The sequence below is a fragment of the Henckelia pumila genome, chromosome 1, assembly GCF_033568475.1.
Source record: "Henckelia pumila isolate YLH828 chromosome 1, ASM3356847v2, whole genome shotgun sequence".
NCBI classification, from domain to species: Eukaryota; Viridiplantae; Streptophyta; class Magnoliopsida; order Lamiales; family Gesneriaceae; genus Henckelia; species Henckelia pumila.
In genome coordinates, this window is record NC_133120.1 from 162,866,182 (window position 1) to 162,888,761 (window position 22,580).

At 38.8% G+C, this 22,580-nt stretch overlaps 2 protein-coding genes across 2 annotated transcripts; both read right to left on the reverse strand.

The window, feature by feature from the left end:
- Positions 1–1,149: 1,149 nt before the first annotated feature.
- On the reverse strand, positions 1,150–17,518 carry LOC140874353 (senescence-specific cysteine protease SAG39-like). The gene is made up of 4 exons (XM_073277639.1): positions 17,077–17,518; positions 16,413–16,990; positions 10,723–10,809; positions 1,150–1,296 (listed from the first exon to the last, which is right to left on the reverse strand). The coding sequence occupies exons 1-4, from the start codon at positions 17,516–17,518 to the stop codon at positions 1,150–1,152; spliced, it is 1,254 nt and encodes a 417-aa protein (XP_073133740.1).
- Positions 17,519–21,443: 3,925 nt separating this feature from the next.
- LOC140874354 (senescence-specific cysteine protease SAG12-like) lies at positions 21,444–21,893 on the reverse strand. Its single transcript, XM_073277640.1, has 2 exons — positions 21,857–21,893; positions 21,444–21,727 (listed from the first exon to the last, which is right to left on the reverse strand). The coding sequence occupies exons 1-2, from the start codon at positions 21,891–21,893 to the stop codon at positions 21,444–21,446; spliced, it is 321 nt and encodes a 106-aa protein (XP_073133741.1).
- Between the last annotated feature and the right edge of the window lie 687 nt (positions 21,894–22,580).

The window sequence follows — 22,580 nt, forward strand, 5'->3', positions numbered from 1 at the left end:
TCTTTCATGTTATACTTTGTGTTTTGAAAAATGGATGGCACTTTAGTTGTCACAGAATACAACCAATCGTTTTTGTTTTACCTCAAGTTCAGCTAGCATCAATTTGAGCCACATAGATTCCTTTATTGCTTTAGTTGCATCTATGAATTCTGCCTCAACCGTGGAGAGTGCCACAACCGATTGAAGATTTGATTTTTAGGTGACCAAGGTGCAAAATATGGTGAATATATACCTTGTCAAAAACTTTCGAGTATCTAGATTCTCAGCATAATCTGAAGCTACATAACCAACTACTTGATCCATTTCATCCTTTTGTTTTTAAAAAACAAGCCAAGTATAGTAGTGTTTCTCGAAGGACCCAGGTTAGCGATGAATCTTGGAACAACACTAATGGCATTGGCAAAGTCAGGCCTACTACATACCATATCTTATATTAGACTTCCAAATCCACTATGGAATACATTCCTTTTTCCTCCTGTCATCTTCATTCTCTGGAGACTGACGGGATGATAATTGTAAGTGTTGTCATAGTGGTGTTGTTGCTAACTTTGCTTGATCCATATTGTATTTGAGCATTACCTTTTTCAGATAGTTTTGTTGACTCAAATGTGTCTTATGTTTCTGCCTATCCCTCCTTATATCCATTCAAGGATCCTCCTTGCAACTCACAAGTTTTTAATCTCAAATTCAGATTGAGTTGTTTCAGGTGAGATATTTCAGTTCTTCTGTTAATTTCTATTGGAACGTCATCCATATAAATCAGAAAGTACATCACAATTTGATCCTCGACTGCTTTAAGATAGATACAACTGTCATACTGGCTTACAAATTCTATGCTTATCATGAACTCATCAAATATCTTGTTCCACTATCTTGGACTTTGCTTGAGTCCTATAGTGATTTCCTGAGCATAAATACCTAGTCCTCATTTCCAATTTGCACAAACCCCTTTGGTTGATCCATGTATATTGTTTCAACAAGATCACCATGTAGGAAAGCTCTTTTACATCAATTTGTTCAAGCTCAAGGTCTAGTTGTGCACTAGTGCAAGAGTTTTTCTTATGGAGCAGTGTTTAACAACTGGGAATAGATTTCATTGAAATCTGCTCCTTCTACCTGTGCAAATCACTTTGCAACTAACCTAGCCTTCTACTTTAGCTTTGGAGTCATTTCCTTCAGCTTGTAAATCCATTTACATCCCAAGGTTTTTTTTCCTTTTGGCATGTCTACTAGTATCAAGTTGTTATTCTTCAATAATGAATTCGCCTTTTCATTCACTGCTTCACTCCACCTTGCCTAATGTTTACTGGACATTACTTCAGGACATGAAGTTGCCATTGAGTACTCTATTTCTTCAGCCATAGCAAGTGCATACCAAGCTAAATCTGCCTAACCTAACCTCCTTGGAGGTTTTATTTCCCTTCTGGTTCAATCTCTGGCAAGATTGTAGGATCTTAAATCCTCTTGTATCTCACTTGATGTCAAGTCCTTATTCAATGTATTTACAGAGTCTAATTATTTGTTTGTATCTCAACCTCAAATAGAGATTGTAAATTTTATCCTTGTTCATGTTTATTTTCATTCATCCTTAGATTGCATCCCATTTTGACTCATCAAACTTAATGTCTCTTGTATTGAAGCATTTGGGGCACTTAGTTTTAGATTCCATAATTTAAACCCTTTTATGCCATCTGGATATCCTATGAATATACATCTCACTTGTATCCAATTTGTCATGTTTAAGATGTGCATATGATAGAAATCCAAACACTTTTAAGTTTGAGTAATCTGCGGGTGTCCCACTCCATTTTTCCATTGGAATTTTGAATTTCAAGGCACTGGAGGGAAACCTGTTTACCAGATAACATGCTGAAGCAAGAGCCTCACCCCAAAAATATTTGGCAAAGAGACATTGATTAACATACACCCGACCCTTTCCAGCAAAATTCTATTCATTATTTCTGCTAGGCCATTATGCTGTGGTGTATTGGCTACTGTTCTATGTTTTGTTATGCCTTTTTCATTGCATAATTTGGTGAATTTGTCTGATATATATTCTAGGCCATTGTCCGATAGAATGAGGACAGGATTCGAATCTGGCGCATTACAGATGGTATCAGAGCTTGGCCTCTCCTTGTACTGTGTGGTTCAGGGACGAACCAAACAGAAGCTGGTGGCAAGTGACATCCACAGCCAAATGTCCTAGTGCAGTACATGATCCATAATATGGGTAGTTGATACCTGAAAGATGAAAATCCCACCAATGAGTGGGCGATGGGTGGCTTGAATGAACCGATCCCACACTAGAATGAGAGGTACAAAAAATTTGATATGTACTACTCATATCAAGAAGGTGAACTTACTTTTCAGGAGCTCATCACATAAGAATTTCAAAGTTAAGCGTGCTTGACTTGGGGCAATTATAAGATGAGTGACCCCTAAGAAGTTTTTCAGAGTGAGAACATAAGTTTTAGCTTAGAACTTCCATAAAAAATCTCTTGTTCTCTTTAATTTTATTTTCAGTCTGCCTAAACTATCCAGTTTAATTTAGTACGTGAGATATTTTCCGCATGACCAGATCAGTTCTCACAAGAAAAATTTGTTAACCAAAATTTTTGACAATCGAGTTGGTAACTAAGCTCAGTTTGTAATAAAAGTTTTTCAAAATATTTTTAAGTGTGTATTTACCTCTTTTACACGTTTTTTTTATCCGAACAATAACTCACAATAAGGCATGCATGCTACCTGATACCGATGCCCTCAACTCCCTTGACCTAAAGAAATCGAGGATACACCAGTTTAGTAACAAATGTTTGGCCTCTTTTCAGGTTTGGTCTCTGTTGGGATCGGTTCAGAGGGTAGAGGGGGGTGAATACACTCTGAAACTTTTCTTCTTCCTTTTCAAAATGATCAAGTGAAGTTTAGTTCACTTAATCTGTTTTCTCAACTTCTAAAACGGTTTGAACAACTTAAAAAGTGCGGAAATAGTTCAGAGGTTTTAGTGATACAAAGGCAAGTTATAACACGATGTAAGAGCAATATATAAGATAAATATGCAGTAAAGACTGAGGCACGATTTATGGAAGTTCGAAGGCTTAATCCTTCTACGTCTCCCCTTCTTCCACTTAGGAAGGAATTCATAGAAGACTTTGGTTATTAAAACGTCTTGCAATACACCCACTTCAGACTTAGGACTTATCCAATGCCTAATCCGAAACTCCTAGATTTACACAGATAAGATTCTCAGTTCTTATCAGACTGGTGGAAGCTTTCAGAGTAGCTTCAAGTCTCTTCAATAATGAGTACAGTTCGGTTGAGCTTCTCAAACTGCAGAGCGGTCGAGAGGCTTGGAAACCCTAGGATGATCCTTAAAGATCAGATATGTAAACTGTAGGCGAGGGTTTATTTGAGCAGCAAGTGAATGATCTTGTAAGTGTGCTCAAGTATTGCTTCAGTATATCAGATGAGGACTTCTGATAGTATTCAAGTGATTGAGTTGATTGAGATTTTTCGAGTTGCTTCTCTTCTCTTCTACTTCTTGAGCAATCTTTCCTTTATATAGGTCAATCATCAACGTCTTTATTTTGAATGTTCTGATTCTGCATTGAATGCACATTTAATGATTCATAAATGCGTTGGTGATTCTGTATGAAGATCGTACACTTCTTTAGATGCAGACAGCTTCCAGAGTCCAAAACTGGTATAAACGGTCGAATGCTTTATCTGTAGCCATTCTGCGTTTTTGCCATTTTAGTGCAACCTGTTGTCTCGATGCAAGAGTCAACAGATCTTCTGATACGCCGGTTCTGCTTTTAATAAAAGATCTTGCAAAGAACGTCTTGTCTCAAGTATTTGTCTTGAGATATCTTGATAAGCAGTTGACTTTCTTCCGGTAGAGAGATTTATCCTCTGCTGGTTTGAATAACCAGTCGATAGGCTTGTGACTGCAACCGGTCGAGAGACAAAGGCGGTTGACAAGCTTTCGGTAGATAACTTGAAGGGTTTAGACGGTTGCGGTAGGAGTTGTAGTAGATTCCTGAAATACAAAGGATTGGCAGCACATTCCTATACAATGAGTTGTTGTTTGTTATCACCAAAATGTCGGATTCAACAATTTCCCCCTTTTTGGTGATGACAAAACTTAAGTGCTCCAAGAACAATATGAAAGCATTAAAATGAACTTCATTGAGAGAATGAATTTCATTAATTACAATAAGCATTCTTATTACACCTACTGAAGAAAAACTAAATGAGATGCAGCTGCGATAAGTAAGGAAGAGACAAGTTGTTCATCTTTTGAACCAACTGGCTCCTCCTGACCTATCGCCTCCTGACCTATCGCCTTCTCTTCTTCTTCTGTCGGCTTCTTCCTCACGTCTTCTTGCTTCTGCTGCTCTTCGTTGCTCTTCTTCCCCCTTTTTGGCATCACCTTGGTTGAGTCGAAGGATGATCTCAGTGAGTTGAGTGCCAAGGCAGGCTTGCATAGTATCAATTTTTGCATCTAGTTGAGCAAGTAGAGTAGCTTGCATAGTGTCCATCCGATCATTCAACTGCCTATGAAGGCGGTTTTCGGATCTGACAACTTGTTCGGAGACGGTAGAGAGCGTTTTGATTTGAGTGCGATGATGGGCAGTAATCTCTTTGGACAGATGAGCAAGGTCTCGAGACACGGTCTCAAAATGCCGAATCATCGTCTGGCGTGAATTGTCAACCGATAAGGATGAGCTTGTGATGTCTTGTGAGAAGGATCGAACTGTTTGCATGAGCTCATGAAGCCTATTTATCAAAGTGTGATCCAGAGCTGCGGCCATGGCTTCAATTAATGAGTCATCAGTCTGAAGCATTTGACTCTGTGGGTCATTCCTTGGTGAAACCGGGCCAGACTCAAGATGATGTGGTGCTGGTGATCTGGCTGGAGAGCTAGCTGATGGAGCTTCCAATAGTGGTACAGTTGGAGATGTAAGAGTCTCGACTGCAGCCAAGATGGTTGGTGGAGTAGCAGGATCAGCACTCGGTTCATCCATTATGAGATCTTCCACAAACTTTTCAGTAGATGGAGACGGTTGAAGTGCTGGGTCAGCATCAGTCACTGGCTGTTCTGGAGGTGAAAGTGATACAATAGTGCTTGGTATCTCTGTTGGGGGCACTACTGCTTCACTGCTGCAAGGAGCCTCTGTCACAGAGGTGACAGGAATCTCTTTTTCAATCACTTCGAAAGACTCTTGTGGACGACTGGGAGAGGTGTGAGCGATCGTCGCTGGAAATGAGTGAGCAGTCACAGCTGCTTCCGGTTGAATTACTGCTTGGACGGCGGTTGAGGCGGGGTCGACCGATGAAGATGCTCCCACAATCGATCCTAGAGCGGATGACTGAAACAGGTCAGCAGTGATGAGACCGGTCAGAATCCCATCTGAAAGAGTAAGAGCAGAGACGTCTTCTTCACCCTGATCTTGGGTAAGAAAAGTCTTCATCATCACCTGTGCTTTCAGTCCATAAGCCTGTAAACAAGCTGCTGAAGCTGTCATTTTTACGTTGTTAAGAGCTTGGAAGTGCTGAAGTAGTTGAGTGATTTGACGTAGACTATTCTGTAGTCCAGTCAAAATCACAAAGTCATCGGCGGCGGTAGGACTCTTGGATTTGAAGTTCTTGACACGCTCATTAATCAACAGAGATAACAGGCTTTCTCGAAGCTTCAAGTCGATGAGCTGTCTTCTTCCCAGAGCCTCCACGATGTCTTCAGTGTCAGCAAAAAGAAGCATCTTTTGCTCAATAACATTCAGAGCTTTCCACTTAGGAAATATTTGAGCAAGCGTCAGGTGAGTACGGGAATGATGCCATCTGTCAAAGCGTTGTAGGTGACGCTTGACAGTGTGGAGAACGTGAGAGATGATCAAGTTGAGCTCTATAGTAGCTGCTGGTTGAGCCTTAGGTGAGTAGATCATCACACCTTTCCCTTTGTCCTTGGGATCAGCGAGAGTGACCTTTGGAGTTGATGAGGCACCTTCCCTGATTATCACACCCTTGGTAGGACGTGGAGCAGTAGTAGCAGCAGTGGTAGTAGTCTCAACCGTTGGCAGAATTGGTGTTGGAACGGTAGGAGCAAGTCCAGAAAGAGACTTTAACTTCTTGTGCTGCCTCTTCTTCTCGCCTGCAGGCGTGGATGACACAGCTGCTTTGGTGACAGAAGGAGATGACTTGCTGAAGGCTTGAATCAGTGGAACGTTCTCACGTGATTCGTCTTCAAAGTCAGACTCTATGATAAGTTGACGCTTGGCAGATTTCTTGGTATGGGCTGGTTTGGCCGTTATCGGAACTGTTGAAAGCGGTTGAGTGACAGCAACAACACTTGCGGTTGAAGGCAGAGTGTCGACCGCAATCTCTTTCTTGTTCAGAAATTTGAAGATTGTAGACTTGTTGAGCCATTTGGTGGGATGCAGAGGCTCAGTCTTGGAGAAGTCTACTCCAAGAACGCTCAAGATGTGACAAATTTGCAGAGCAAATCCCTCGGATTGCCCTTTTCCCCTGATCATTTCACATAAGGTAGTGAACAATATGTCTGACCAGTTGATGTTGATTTTGGAGGCGATACAAGCCATGTATTGGAATTTCTCCATCGTCACCTTGTCGTATGATCCAGCCTTGGCTAGAAGATTCTTGGCCACGATGTTGGTCAATAGCCTGAATGGAGCTTTAAGAGATGTCTTCTGAGCCGGCAGTTTGATCGGAGCATCACTGGTTGAGAACTCCTTCAACCAGTATGAGCAGTTACCATCGGGAAGATCCGCGCATTTTGTCAAACCCCTGGAGGGCAGATCAAATGTGCTGGCGAAGAACTTTTGATTGAAGGAGTAGGACTCTGTCCGGATCAAGCATTTGACAGTACCATGCTCGATTTGAGCGGTTGCAAAGAACTCCTTCAATACAGGCAGATCGCAGATGGCGCTGCTTTCCAGAAATTTCTTTAGTCCAGAGGCTTCAAGCATGGTGAAGACCTCAGTGATTCCTGCATTGTTTGCCTCAATAACGGAATCAAAGTTGATTGCAAGGCAAGTCTTCTGGATCGACATGATAGCTGTAGATAAGAACTCGAGCAGAGAGTAAGCAAAAGCTTGATAGTAATACGATAGAACTTTTAATGCAATATGAAAGCTTTAGCAACGGTGAAAGGTTGATATACAAGTGTAAAGAAGTATATATAGGAACCTATGGGCCATAGGGTGACGTCATGAAAAGTATTTTTGAAATTCAAAAAGTTTTGAAGAGTATAATCACCGCGCCCAATTAATGTCATTTGGTTCAAAGCACAAAGCTGCTAGTACGGAGCCTGTCAGAGACTAGCTAAAGGCGGATGATATGCCAATATTTATGGCAATGTAACAGCTAAGCTATTAACGTCATAATAGCAATCATTCCCCCTAAAAACATGCATACTAACTTAGATCTACTAAGCCAAGAATATTTCAAAAATATGAAAACTTAGCGTCCGGTAAAGGCTTGGTGAATATGTCTGCTGCTTGCTGATCGGTAGAGATGTATTCCAGCCTGATTTCCTTCTTTAAGACATGATCTCGGATAAAGTGATGCCTGACATCAATGTGCTTTGTCTTAGAGTGCATCACTGGATTGTGAGTGATGGCTATGACACTTGTATTGTCACAGTAGATTGGAGCTTCACTCGGCCGAATTCCATAATCATTAAGCTGCTGTTGAATTCAGAGTATTTGAGCACAACAGCTGCCAGCAGCAAGGTATTCTACTTCGGCGGTCGAGGTAGCAATTGATGTCTGCTTCTTACTTGACCACGAAATTAGTCTATCTCCAAGGAATTGACATGTGCCACTTGTACTTTTGCGATCAATTCTACAACCTGCATAATCTGCATCTGAATAGCCAATAAGATTAAGATTTGAATCTTTGGGATACCAAAGACCCACATTAGTAGTTCCTTTAATATATTTAATTATTCGTTTGGCGGCAATGAAATGAGATTGCTTAGGTGCTGCTTGAAATCTAGCACATAAACAAACTGAATACATGATATCCGGTCGACTGGCAGTCAAATAAAGCAATGAGCCAATAAGGCCTCGATACATTGTTACCTCGACCGGGATCCCCCCTTCATCTTTATCAAGCTTGATTGATGTACTCATGGGGGTAGATACAGTTGAGCACTGTTCCATTCCAAACTTCTTTACCAATTCCTTGGCATACTTGGATTGATTGATAAATATTCCAGTTTCAAGTTGCTTCACTTGCAGTCCAAGAAAGAAGTTTAGCTCGCCCATCATGCTCATTTCAAATTTCTCCTGCATCATCTTAGAGAACTTTGAGCACAACTTGGGGTTAGTTGACCCAAATATAATGTCATCAACATAAATTTGTACTAGTAACACATGATCACCTTTTACAAATTTAAACAAGGTCTTATCGACCGTTCCAATTTGGAAATCATGTTCCAGTAAAAATTTTAGTAATGTATCATACCATGCACGCGGTGCTTGTTTTAATCCATAGAGGGCTTTGTCAAGTTTATAGATATATTGAGGATGAGTAGGATTGACAAAACCTGGTGGTTGTTCAACGTACACCTCTTCTTGAAGTAGACCATTGAGGAATGCAGACTTGACATCCATTTGATAAATTTAAAGTCCTTGAAAGCTGCATAGACAAGAAAGATGCGGATTGCTTCTAGTCTTGCAACTGGCGCGAAGGATTCCTCAAAGTCTATGCCTTCTTCTTGTATGAATCCTTGGGCAACAAGTCGAGCTTTGTTACGCACAACAGTGCCATGTTCATCGAGCTTGTTACGAAACACCCATCTAGTTCCAATCACATTTTGATTTTCCGATCGAGGAACTAGATGCCAAACATTGTTGCGGGTGAATTGATTCAACTCTTCTTGCATAGCTTCAATCCATCTGGCATCTGATAGAGCTTCATCTATCTTCTTGGGCTCTACCTGAGATATGAAAGCTGCATGCAAGAATTCATTAATCATTTGACCAAGTGTTTTTCGAGGAGCAGAAGGGTCACCTATGACCAACCCAGGTGGATGATCTTTGTTCCACCTAAAATAATTCCCTAAAGGGTTGTCATCAATTGGTTGACGAACGTCCTCATTTACTGGATCATTATTGGCAAGAGGATCGTTATCAACCGGTGGATCCTCTTCTGGCCTTGTTTGATCACACACGGTAGAGGGAACTGGATCATCCTTCTTTGGAGGATATGGATCACTGTCACTTTATTCCTGTAGATTTGTGTTTTCCAGTCTATGACTCAGATCATTTATGCTCCCTTGAGTTTGTTCTGTACAAAGAGTAGATTCATCAAAAACAACATGAATGGTTTCCTCGACCGTTAGTGATCTTTGATTGAACACTCGATAAGCTCTGCTAACGGCTGAGTAACCAATAAAAGTTCCTTCGTCTGCTTTGGCATCGAAGGCTGTCAAATGATTTTTGCCATTGTTGTGGATAAAACATTTGCACCCAAAAATTTTGAAGTAAGAAATATCAGGTTTTGTGCCATTCCAGATCTCATATGGAGTTTTGTTAAATCGTTTATTAATCATAGATCTGTTTTGAGTATAACAAGCTGTGTTAACTGCTTCTGCCCAAAGCCTTTGAGAAACATTTGAATCAGCAATCATAGTTTTGGCTGCTTCTTTTAAAGTACGGTTTCTTCTTTCAGCCACCCCATTTTGCTGTGGGGATCTAGCAGCTGACAGCTCATGCTTGATTCCCTGATCATCTAGATAAGTCATAAGAGTAGTGTTTAAAAACTCAGTCCCTCTATCACTCCTGATTCTATCTATCACAATAGATTGTTCATTTTGCAAGCGTTTAAAAAGCTTAATCAGGTGAGGTGCAGTTTGATCTTTTGAGGAGAGAAAGATGACCCAGGTAAATCGAGAAAAGTCATCTAAAACAACAAGAGCATATCTCATTCCCCCTATGCTTCTTATTGGTATAGGACCAAATAGGTCCATGTGAAGTAAATCTAAACATTTGGAAGAAGACATACACCCTTTATTTTTAAAGGTTGCTCTCACCTGCTTTCCTAGTTGACAAGCAGGACAAACTTTGTCTTTTATAAAATATCCTTCAGGCAGACCAGAAACCAAATCATGCTTCCTCAAGTTAGAAATGGACTTAAAATTTAGATGATTTAACCGCTTATGCCACAACCAATGTTTATCATGATGAGCAGTAAGACAAGTAGGTGAAGAAATATGAGAGCAAGACCAGTTTACCTTGTAGGTGTTTAGGTCTCTTACACCGGTCATAAGAGTCACACCTTTGTCATTTTTGATGATGCAAGTGTGTTTGTGAAACTCAACCGAATGATCATTGTCACATAGTTGACTAATACTTATCAAATTATAGCACAGTTTGTCAACAAGCAACACATCTTTAATAATGATGTTACCATGGATAATCTTACCCTTACCCACGGTTTTACCTTTGGAGTTGTCTCCAAAGCTGATCTTTGGTCCTTTGCACAACACCACTTCTGTTAGAAGTTCTGTATTCCCTGTCATGTGCCGTGAGCAACCACTATCTAAGTACCAGGTAGTGTCCTTGATAGAAGTGGTCTTCTCGCCCGATTGGACTTTTAGTACCTGCAAAAAGTAAAGAACTTTTGGTACCCATATCTAGTAGGGTCCAGGTCAGATTAGCCCTTTCGGGACCCACACCTGAAACACCCTTACAGGTTTGCCCGTGTGTTTGTCCAGAAATCTGTGCGGTCGATAAGCAGTAAATGTGTGTGCTTGTGAGGTTGCTGTGTGCTGCTTGCCTTTTTGATCTTTATCAGTTAGCCTGTACCTCTTTTGAACTGGCCTGCAATTAAAGTACTGGTAAGGCTTCTCCTTTGACCATCTTCTCTTAGAGTAGTTAGACTCATTCCATGGCCTTTTGAAATTATATTGGTTTCCCTTTCTTCTTTCATTAGGTTTTGGTTTGACCCAAGTTCCTCTTTGATTAGAGATCTGGGGATCCACATATCCCAGCCCTCTATGCTTAGAGCTTCGTTCGTTAGATACTTTCTGATTTTTGTCAAAGCTGCACTCATCATGTTCATATATCGTGCTGGACCTAACAAATCTTATTTTGTTAAGATTACCTTTGTCCAGGCTTGACTGAATACAAGATTCCATAGACTGTTCATTTGTTCCAAACCCTAGACCGGTTTTGTCATGTGCCGGTCTTTGGATTTCTTGAATCTTGTCAATGGTTACAGAAGATTTATTCCAAGCCTTAATTATTTCAAGTAGTTTTTTGTTCTCAGTCAAGGTTGCTTGGAACATTCTTTTCAAGGTGTCATTCTCAGTAGCCAGCAGACTTAGCTTGACCTTAAGACCATCAAGCTCTTTTCGCTGCATGCAGCTTGATTCGCTTGACTTATCTTTTAGGTCAGCTCTTTCTGCCTTTACCTCCTCGAATTCCTTGGATAATGCTTTGTATTCATTAGCCATTTCGTGTAAAGCAGTAACTAGATCACTGTGAGTAAATTCAGGTGAACCAAAGTCAAATACCTCCTCAGCTTCTTCTTCGATGTCAGCCATGAGGCATTCCACCTTTTCATCTTCGCTGTCATCTGAAGAGCTTCCGGTATCGGGGTTGTCAGAGTCAGATTCAGCCCACTTGCTTTTGCTTTCGTCTGCTACTAGAACCCTTTGGTCTCTACCTTTTCTAAACGTCCTCTTGTCCTCCTTGCCCCTTCTTCTTTCGAAGACTTGCTTCTGATCATTGCTCTTAGGCTTGGTGCAATCTGCAATGAAATGGCCTGGCTTGCCACAGTTAAAACAAGTAGGACCATCGTCTGTATGGTCCGATTTATGATAATTTTTAAATTTAGAATTGTTTTTACACATAAATCTACCAAATTTCTTGACAAAGAGTGTCATGACTTCGTTGCTGATTTGCTCAGCTGATCTCTTTGGAGCTTCTTCGACCGGTGGACACATCACCGTTGAGGTTAAGGCCTTGGTTGGTTGAGAGTTAGATTGTTCATCCTCTGTCCTCATGTTGAGCTCGAACTCGTAGGCTTTGAGATCTGCAAAGAGATCATGCAGTTCAACCTTGCTTAAGTCTTTTGACTCCCTCATGGCCACTGTCTTGATTTCCCATTCTTTGGGCAAAGCTCTCATAACCTTCACAGCAATTTCACGGTTAGTATAAGTTTTTCCTAAAGCAATAAGGTCACAAATGATACTACTAAACCGTTCATCAAATTCAGCCATGGTTTCCCCTGGCTTCATTTTGGCATTGTCATATTTTTGAATGGCCATGGTGAGCTTGTTTTCCTTGGTCTGGTCATTTCCTTCACACAGCTGAGTGAGCTTCTCCCAAATCTCCTTTGCTGTGGAGCATGACTTGATTTTGCTGAACATGTTCTTGTCCAGTGTTTTGTATAGGATGTCCCGGGCCACATTGTCAAGATTGGCCTTCTTTTTGTCCTTAGTAGTCCACTCAGCTCTTGGTTTCCCAATCATTTGTCCTGCACCATCGGTTAGAGCTGGGTTGACCTTCATGATTTTGATGGGACCGTCTGTTATGACATATAGCATGTCATCGTCCTGTGCTGCAAGATGTGCCTGCATGCGAATTTTCCAGTCATCATAATCTTCTTTAGAAAACATAGGAATTTTGTTGAAAGAAGTCATGATTTTAAAACTTTAGATCAGCAGTTGAGAAAGGAACCCGCTCTGATACCACTTGTTGGGATCGGTTCAGAGGGTAGAGGGGGGGTGAATACACTCTGAAACTTTTCTTCTTCCTTTTCAAAATGATCAAGTGAAGTTTAGTTCACTTAATCTGTTTTCTCAACTTCTAAAACGGTTTGAACAACTTAAAAAGTGCGGAAATAGTTCAGAGGTTTTAGTGATGCAAAGGCAAGTTATAACACGATGTAAGAGCAATATATAAGATAAATATGCAGTAAAGACTGAGGCACGATTTATGGAAGTTCGAAGGCTTAATCCTTCTACGTCTCCCCTTCTTCCACTTAGGAAGGAATTCACTAGAAGACTTTGGTTATTACAACGTCTTGCAATACACCCACTTCAGACTTAGGACTTATCCAATGCCTAATCCGAAACTCCTAGATTTACACAGATAAGATTCTCAGTTCTTATCAGACTGGTGGAAGCTTTCAGAGTAGCTTCAAGTCTCTTCAATAATGAGTACAGTCCGGTTGAGCTTCTCAAACTGCAGAGCGGTCGAGAGGCTTGGAAACCCTAGGATGATCCTTGAAGATCAGATATGTAAACTGTAGGCGAGGGTTTATTTGAGCAGCAAGTGAATGATCTTGTAAGTGTGCTCAAGTATTGCTTCAGTATATCAGATGAGGACTTCTGATAGTATTCAAGTGATTGAGTTGATTGAGATTTTTCGAGTTGCTTCTCTTCTCTTCTACTTCTTGAGCAATCTTCCCTTTATATAGGTCAATCATCAACGTCTTTATTTTGAATGTTCTGATGCTGCATTGAATGCACATTTAATGCTTCATAAATGCGTTGATGATTCTGTATGAAGATCGTACACTTCTTTAGATGCAGACAGCTTCCAGAGTCCAAAACTGGTATAAACGGTCAAATGCTTTATCTGTAGCCATTCTGCGTTTTTGCCATTTTAGTGCAACCTGTTGTCTCGATGCAAGAGTCAACAGATCTTCTGATACGCCGGTTCTGCTTTTAATAAAAGATCTTGCAAAGAACGTCTTGTCTCAAGTATTTGTCTTGAGATATCTTGATAAGCAGTTGACTTTCTTCCGGTAGAGAGATTTATCCTCTGCTGGTTTGAATAACCAGTCGATAGGCTTGTGACTGCAACCGGTCGAGAGACAAAGGCGGTTGACAAGCTTGCGGTAGATAACTTGAAGGGTTTAGACGGTTGCGGTAGGAGTTGTAGTAGATTCTTGAAATACAAAGGATTGACAGCACATTCCTATACAATGAGTTGTTGTTTGTTATCACCAAAATGTCGGATTCAACAGTCTCTAATTTTTTGACGTTCTCGGTTTAATCCGAACGTTTATAAATTTTGATCGATTTAGTCCTTCCGTCATTTAAACGTTAAAGATAACGATATAAATGATATTAACTGTCATGCCCCTAAAATTCACAAAACCCATATGAGATGCACTAATTTCCAATTAAATTCGAGCATGGATAATTGTTTTCTCGCTACCATCACACTCGAAATTTTATCAACCTTGAGAATATGAAATAAACGCTGCTACACACAACCATTAATCTCTAGAAAGTTTCATGGTCGTCCGTTTAAAGCTACATCGATGATGTGATACATATTTATGAAATCAAGAAAACCTCGAAAGTTTGAAACATGCATATTTTTAACACCTATATACGATACGCACTCAATAAAACACAGGATTAGACATTTGTTTGGTGTCAAATGTCACATAAATTAAACACAAAGAATAAATTAAACACAAATTAAATAAATTAATCAAACACAATAACATTGAACACAAATTTAACATACCCAATAATTTAAACACAATATTAAATTAAGAATAATAATCCAAAAACAAATACAATCAATAACCCTAACAAGGTAATATTGGAGCAATAAAGTAAACATGAATAAATTTTAAAACATAATAAAAAAAATTAACTCTTAAACACAAATTTAACACACAAAATAAATCAAACACAAATTATTTTTAAATATAAAAATAAACACAATAGATTTAAAATAATACTAATATTAAAAATAAAAACAATAAATCAAACACTAAGAACTAAACACTTGAATAAAAATTTAACTCACACAATAAATTAAATGCAAATTAAAAACCAAATTTAATTAAAAATAAATTAAACATAAGGAAAATATAGACAATATACAATTCAACTCATCAATAAATTAATGACGAAGAAAAATGCACATGTAATCCACAATTAAAACAAAATCTGAGAAAATATAAACTCTACATTCGAAAAATAAACATGAGTTCATTCTCAATTGCAAAAAGAAAAAAAAAATTAAAATAATTGAATGATTGATGAACACTGAAGAAAAAAACGAACCTAAAATTTGGTGAAATTATGGATTTTGTAGAGAATATGAAAGATGAAACAGTAAGTAATATGAATTTGAATGGTTGTTAATCAAAACGTATGACGTTGGTGACTCGTGGAAGAAAACACTATACAAAAAGTTATAGACTGTGTACTTGCAGTAATAAACATGTTAAAATTTGGGTCTAAAAATTATAAAAGAAAAATAATTGTTGTTTTTGTGGGTCTAACGTGGACAACTAAGAATCCTAACTGCATAATCAAGTTAATTCTTAACTAATCTTCATATCACTTTTATGTGATTGAAGATTCATCTAGGGATGATAATGTGTTGGGTATGGGTAGGATGTCATGTCTTCATTCTCATATTCATTTATAAAATCCATCCACATACCCATACTCATGCCCAACAGGTATTCAATTTCATCCTCATACCCGTCGGAGGATCGGATATCCATATCCTACCCATCCCCATTTATCGTATCTACCCCATACAAATACATTTTTTAAAAATTTGAATTATTTTGATTAAACTATGCTTATTTACCAGATTTTTATACCAAATAAGTATAACAAAATATTGTAAATAATTTATTTCAACATCATTATCCTACAAATTAGCTTTAGGTTTATACTAATAATTTTTATTATTCCATCCAACTAACATAATTCAACAAAAACAAATTAAATTAGTATTTCTTTAATATAAATTAATATGTAAATAAATAAATAAATAAATATATATATATATATATATATATATATATATATATATATATATATAATTGGGTATCGGGTCGCGTAGGGGTAGGATGTTACTACATCTGCCTCCATCCTCATATATGAGATCCCCATACTCATTTACCTATTTATTTAATCGGGTCCAAAAAACACCTTCATACCTTCCTCCAATTGGGTCGGGTATCAGATTCTCCATCGGGTTCGGAGGAAATTGACATCCCTAATCTCCGCATCAATATTCATATAATATGTTTTAATGACTTTAAAACATCCAATTATTAGTTTATTTAATTCATTGCCAACATGTCCCCAAAATTTAATTTTCATTTATCGATCATTTCTCATGTCTGCCCCGGCTACAAATTTTTTTATCATGTCTGGAAAATGTATGGCTGGCTATTTAATTAATTTGTTGAAGATTCTCATGACGATGTATGAATGTGCTTATATATATTTGCTGATATCTGCATGCAAGATTTATCATACATACGATGAAAAAAATGGCTCAACTATAGAAGATAACATTTCATTATCTGGTTAAACCATGCATGCAATTACTTACTAGCTACGAGGCACCAAAAATTAATGGCTCTTGGAAATAATTGTTTCAATAAATAACTGGATAAGAGGCATCCATGGCTATCCCGCAAAGCCCTTTCTTAGCACCAACATCTCTCTCGAACTTGACATATCCCCCTTCGCCCCATTCCGCGCCCCAAGAGTTCTTCACAAGCCAATATTTTTTCCCGGACTTGCTTTTACCGTATCCAACAACCGTGACCCCATGATCTAGATCAGTTCCACACTCACCCGTATATATTCCACCCGCGAAAAACCGAAAAGTCGGCCCACTGGCATCAATGGCCACAGACACAGGTTGCTTTGCCACTGCCTTGAGTAACGCTGACTCGTCTTCAGACGGCACATTTTCATATCCGGTGATCTTTGCCACTCTCCAAGATTCTTTTTTCCTGTTACACATGCCATTTTCTCCTCTGTATGGATAGTTGGCTTCTGTTGAGAGGCCTTGGTGAATTATGAATTCGAAAGCTTCATTCATTAAACCTCCGTCGCACCCCTCATTGTTCTTGATATCACAATCCACCAGTTCTTGTTCCGATAAAGATACCAGTTTCCCTGTTTTAATCCCGTTGATTCCTTCCGTCGCTGCCACTGCTGAAAATGCCCAGCAACACCCTGTGTTGTGTTTTGTAAATTGATAATTAGGAAAAGAAAAATAAATATTTCATGAATTTAATTTACTCGAATTTTGGTCTCAGTACCGCATGTAAATTGATTCTTCACAGCAGTAACAGCTCCTTTTTTCCTCCAGTCAAGGCTTGCGGGAATTGCAGTCACATTTTCATGTCTAAAGTTGGTGGAAAATGTGTTGTGGGGAGATCTCTTGTATCCGCCACGAGAAGCACGAAACTCTTCGTTTGAGACATCTGCGAATTCGTTGACGGCAAGTTTGTAAGAGTTTGTTTGGTTAAGGTTAAAGGATTCGATGAACTTCACATTTTGGTTGAATATTTTGAATCTCTTGGCCTTCTCGACTTGGTCGTTGTATACACGACCATATTGCTTCATCCAGTGCTCGTGTCTCTCCGCCATGTTTCCGCGGCCTGGAATGCTTCTAGATGTTGCCACTGCCAGAGACGAATACATCCCAAGAACAGTCACAAATATTGCAAGAATAATTATTTTGCTGAATTGGAAAGCCATGGAGAATAATTATATATGTCAAATCTTAATTGTAATTAAGATGGAGATGAACAAGCAAGAATTGGGGTATTTATAGGTTGTGAATTTTTTGCATGTATTCGTGATTTTGATCATGATTTGCGGAACGAGTCTCCAGGGGCTAGATTTGAATGAATAAGATCCCGCAAGTTTTGCCTCTCATAATAATTATAATTTTCATTTGTAACTTTAATTCAATATTTTATGGTAATTCATTGTTCATTCATGCATGCAACTGCACTTACTTAAGATATGTTTTTATCAATAATATAATCTTAATTTTATTTTTAATAATAATATTAATTTTATTTTTTATTTTTATCCATGGTTTTACTTTATTAATTTTATATGATATTTTGATAAATTTAGTTATTTTTTACGTTATGTAAAAAAATCAATTAGATTATTTTTAATAATTTTTTATGGGCGAGCAAAGTTTTGGATAATACATTATATTTAGACAATGTACTTCCTGATTCTAAAAATACGAATCACAGAAAGCTAAGGATATCAGATATCAGACTCATACCTAAAACTACGCTCGAGAAAGAATGTTATTATTAATTATGAATTTCGTTTCCCAAAAATCATGGGAATCAGACATTATACCCGGATCAAAATATCAAAAAGAAAATAGTTTTTCAAACCCTAAAAACTTGGATATATGGATCATGCATGCTGCTCTAATTAACATATACAATTGAATACAATTTTTCATGATATCAAAATAAAAATTATATATTCAAAAGTGCTTCATAATCTGATCCAAGAAATGTCTTCTCTAGCTAGCAGCCAATGCAATACTGCATGCAGAAAATAACCAACAACTTCGTGTGTACGAAACTATGATCAATTGAAATCAAATATATATATAACTCAGTTAAATAGAAGCATATAATTAGCATACAACATAAGCTTTATATGTGAACAACACAAATAATAGACAACCAAGTCCGGACGACGTTAAGTGTTTAATTATGAGCTTCAAGGGTGAAAGTAATTTTACACATTTAATTTTAACGTGTATACGTGCTATATAAGTGCTAACAACAATTTCCTAGGTTCTTGACCGGGCTAACAACAAAATTGAATACAAAGCTTAAGACATATTGAATATGGAAATGCATTAAGTAAAGATAAGGAATACGAGATTTTTATAGAAGTTCAAAATTAAAACTTCTACTTCTCTCCTTCTGTTTTCAGAAGGATTTTTACTAGAAGAGTGTGATTTACATAACAATTTGTACAAATTCAATCCGATAAACCCTTGAAAGAAACTCCTAGTATCTGTAGAAACTGATGGAATAATATTTCTCTGATATATTCCCAAGAATGAATACAAGAATGTTTATAAACAACTAGAAGACCTAAGAGATAAAAGAAAAAATATAATTACAAAATATACAAAAGATAATATAGAATATATTCCAAGATATAGAATATATTCCAATAGGCCTCCTCAAAATGGTGAGCTCATAGAGATACCAATCTTGGAACAAAGTAGACGCAGTCGTGTACTGGGAAGCGGCTTTGTTAGAGCATCAGCCAGCTGATCGGAAGAAGAGATATGAGAACATCGAATTTGATTACTCTGAACAAGCTCTCGAACAAAGTGGTAATTCAAGGCAATATGTTTCATGCGGGAGTGAAAAACAGGATTAGCACAAAGATACGTAGCCCCAATGTTGTCACAGTATATAGAAACTGGGGAGGACCCAACATCAACCCCAAGTTCTTGAAGAAGCGATCGAACCCATTGGATTTCGGCAGCTGTAGAGGCAATGGCACGATATTCAGCCTCAGTAGAAGAGCGAGCAACAGTTCCTTGCTTTTTGGAGCTCCAGGAGATGGGAGTAGAGCCCAAGAACACAATATATGCACCAGTGGAAGTGCGATCATCAAGATCACCAGCCCAATCCGCATCACAGTAGGCATGCAAAACCAGAGAGGAACTTTTCCGAAGAAGTAGACCATAGGAACGTGCACCATTTAAGTAGCGTAGGAGACGTTTAACTGCACCCCAGTGAATGGAAGAAGGCGAGTGCAGGAACTGTGATAACTTGTTGACAGCAAAGGCAATGTCGGGACGAGTAAAAGATAGATACTGCAGACTGCCAACTGTTTGACGATACAATGTAGCATCAGCAGGGAGAGAACCATCCAGCAGGTGCAGAGACGTCGACGTGGCAAGCGGAGTAGAAACTGCTTTGGAGTCAACCATGTTAGTGCGAGTGAGAACATCAAGTAGATATTTTTTCTGCGATAGACAAAGGCCCCCTTCATAGGGAGCAACCTCCACACCTAAAAAATAAGATAAGGAACCCAGATCCTTGACAGAGAAACGACTGCTGAGGCGATCAATGAAGGTCTGGAGAGCACCAGAATTATTTCCTGTGATAATGAGATCATCAACAGAGACAAGAAGATACATAGTAATGCTGCCAGAGCGAAAAACAAATAAAGAGGTGTCAACAAGAGAGCAAGTGAAGCCAACACTGAGTACAAACTGACGAAGCGCAGTGTACCAAGCGCGCGGTGCCTGTTTGAGACCATAGATTGCCTTGTTCAATTTACAAACATAGGCGGGGAGCGAAGTATCAACAAAACCAGGCGGTTGCGCCATATAAACACAATCGGCCAGATCACCCTGCAGGAATGCATTGTTAACATCCATTTGACGAAGAGAGCACCCATTGGAGATAGCCAGAGATAGGAGAATGCAAACAGTAGTGGGTTTCGCTACAGGACTAAAAGTGTCCGAGTAATCAAGATCAAGACGCTGATGAAAACTCTTCGCAACAAGGCGAGCCTTGTAGCGATCAACTGAGCCATCCGATTTTCGTTTAATCCAAAACACCAATTTGCAACCGACCACATTTTGAGAGACGTCAGAGGGAACAAGATCCCATGTGTGATTGCGAATAAGAGCATCAAACTCGTCAGACATGGCGGCACGCCAGCGCGGGTCCTTGAGCGCAGAAGTATAAGTGGTGGGTTCAGATGCAGTGGAATCAGGAATAACCGCGAGGGCAAAACGTGGATTTGGTTTGAAGATGTTGTTTCTGGACCCGGTGACCATAGGATGAGTGGGGGATGTATGGGTAGGTGGCTCGGCCGTGGGGATTGGCAGGGGTGGTGGTTCGGACGGGATAGGAGGAGGGGTCGGGATTGGGTTAGCAGGGGTGTAGATGGGGGGCGCAGGGCATGGTTCAGAAGAATAAGCAAGTGAAGGATCAGCAACCAGGGAGTCCTCCATCAGCATATCAGACTGCACACTCAGAGACGAGCCAACGCCAGAACCACCACTGGCAAAGGGAAAGTCAGACTCGACAAAGACAACATGACGCGAGATATATATTTTGCCAGAAGAGAGCTCGTAAGACAGATAAGCACTTTGAGTGTGCCGTCTGATGTGCCGATTAAATAAATAGGTAAATGAGTATGGGGATCTCATATATGGGGATGGAGGCGGATGTAGTAACATCCTACCCATACGCGACCCGATACCAGATTAAATTTATATATATATATATATATATTATGTTTTAATGACTTTAAAACATCCAATTATTAGTTTATTTAATTCATTGTCAACATGTCCCCAAAATTTAATTTTCATTTATTAATTAATGATCATTTCTCATGTCTGCCCCCTGCCACAAATATTTTTATCATGTCCGGAAAATGTTTGGCTGGCTATTTAATTAATTTGTTGAAGATTCTCATGACGATGTATGAATGTGCTTATATATATTTGCTGATATCTGCATGCAAGATTTATCATACATACGATGAAAAAAATGGCTCAACTATAGAAGATAAAATTTCATTATCTGGTTAAACCATGCATGCAATTACTTACTAGCTACGAGGCACCAAAAATTAATGGCTCTTGGAAGTAATTGTTTCAATCAATAATTGGATAAGAGGCATCCATGGCTATCCCGCAAAGCCCTTTCTTAGCACGAACATCTCTCTCGAACTTCACATATCCCCCTTCGCCCCATTCTGCGCTCCAAGAGTTCTTCACAAGCCAATATTTTTTCACAGCAGTAACAGCTCCTTTTTTCCTCCAGTCGAGGCTAGCGGGAATTGAAGTCACATTTTCATGTCTAAAGTTGGTGGAAAATGTGTTGTGGGGAGATCTCTTGTATCCGCCACGAGAAGCACGAAACTCTTCGTTTGAGACATCTGCGAATTCGTTGACGGCAAGTTTGTAAGAGTTTGTTTGGTTAAGGTTAAAGGATTAGATGAACTTCACATTTTGGTTGAATATTTTGAATCTCTTGGCCTTCTCGACTTGGTCGTTGTATACACGACCATATTGCTTCATCCAGTGCTCGTGTCTCTCCGCCATGTTTCCGCGGCCTGGAATGCTTCTAGATGTTGCCACTGCGAGAGACGAATACATCCCAAGAACATACACAAATGCAAGAAATTAAAAATATTTTGCTGAATTGGAAAGCCATGGAGAATAATATTATATATATCAAATCTTATAAATTGTAAGATGGAGATGAACAGGCAAGAATTGGGGTATTTATAGGTTGTGAATTCCAATTGTATGTATTCATGATTTTGATCATGATTTGTGGAACGAGTCTCCAGGGGCTAGATTTGAATGAAGAAGATCTCGCAAGTTTTGACTCTCATATTTACTCGACTTTCAATTAAATTAATTGTGTCATTATTTATTCTCATTTGTGACTTTAATTCAATTTATGATATATTTAGTTATTTTTTTACATTATGTAAAAAATAAAATCGTTTTACAAACATTGACTATATTTTTTGAGTTTAGCCATGGCCAAAACCGTGGCTAAATTGATTTACCCACGGTTTTAGCCACGGTTTTTGAAACCGTGGTTAAATCCACCGACCACGGTTTTTAAAAACACCGTGGCTAAATTAGCCACGGAATAAAAAAAACCGTTGTTAAATTACCACGATTTTAAAAAAACTGTGGCTGAATTAGCCACAATTTTTTCAAAAACCGTGGTTAAGTTAACCACGATTTTTAAAAAACCGTGGTTAAAATAGCCAA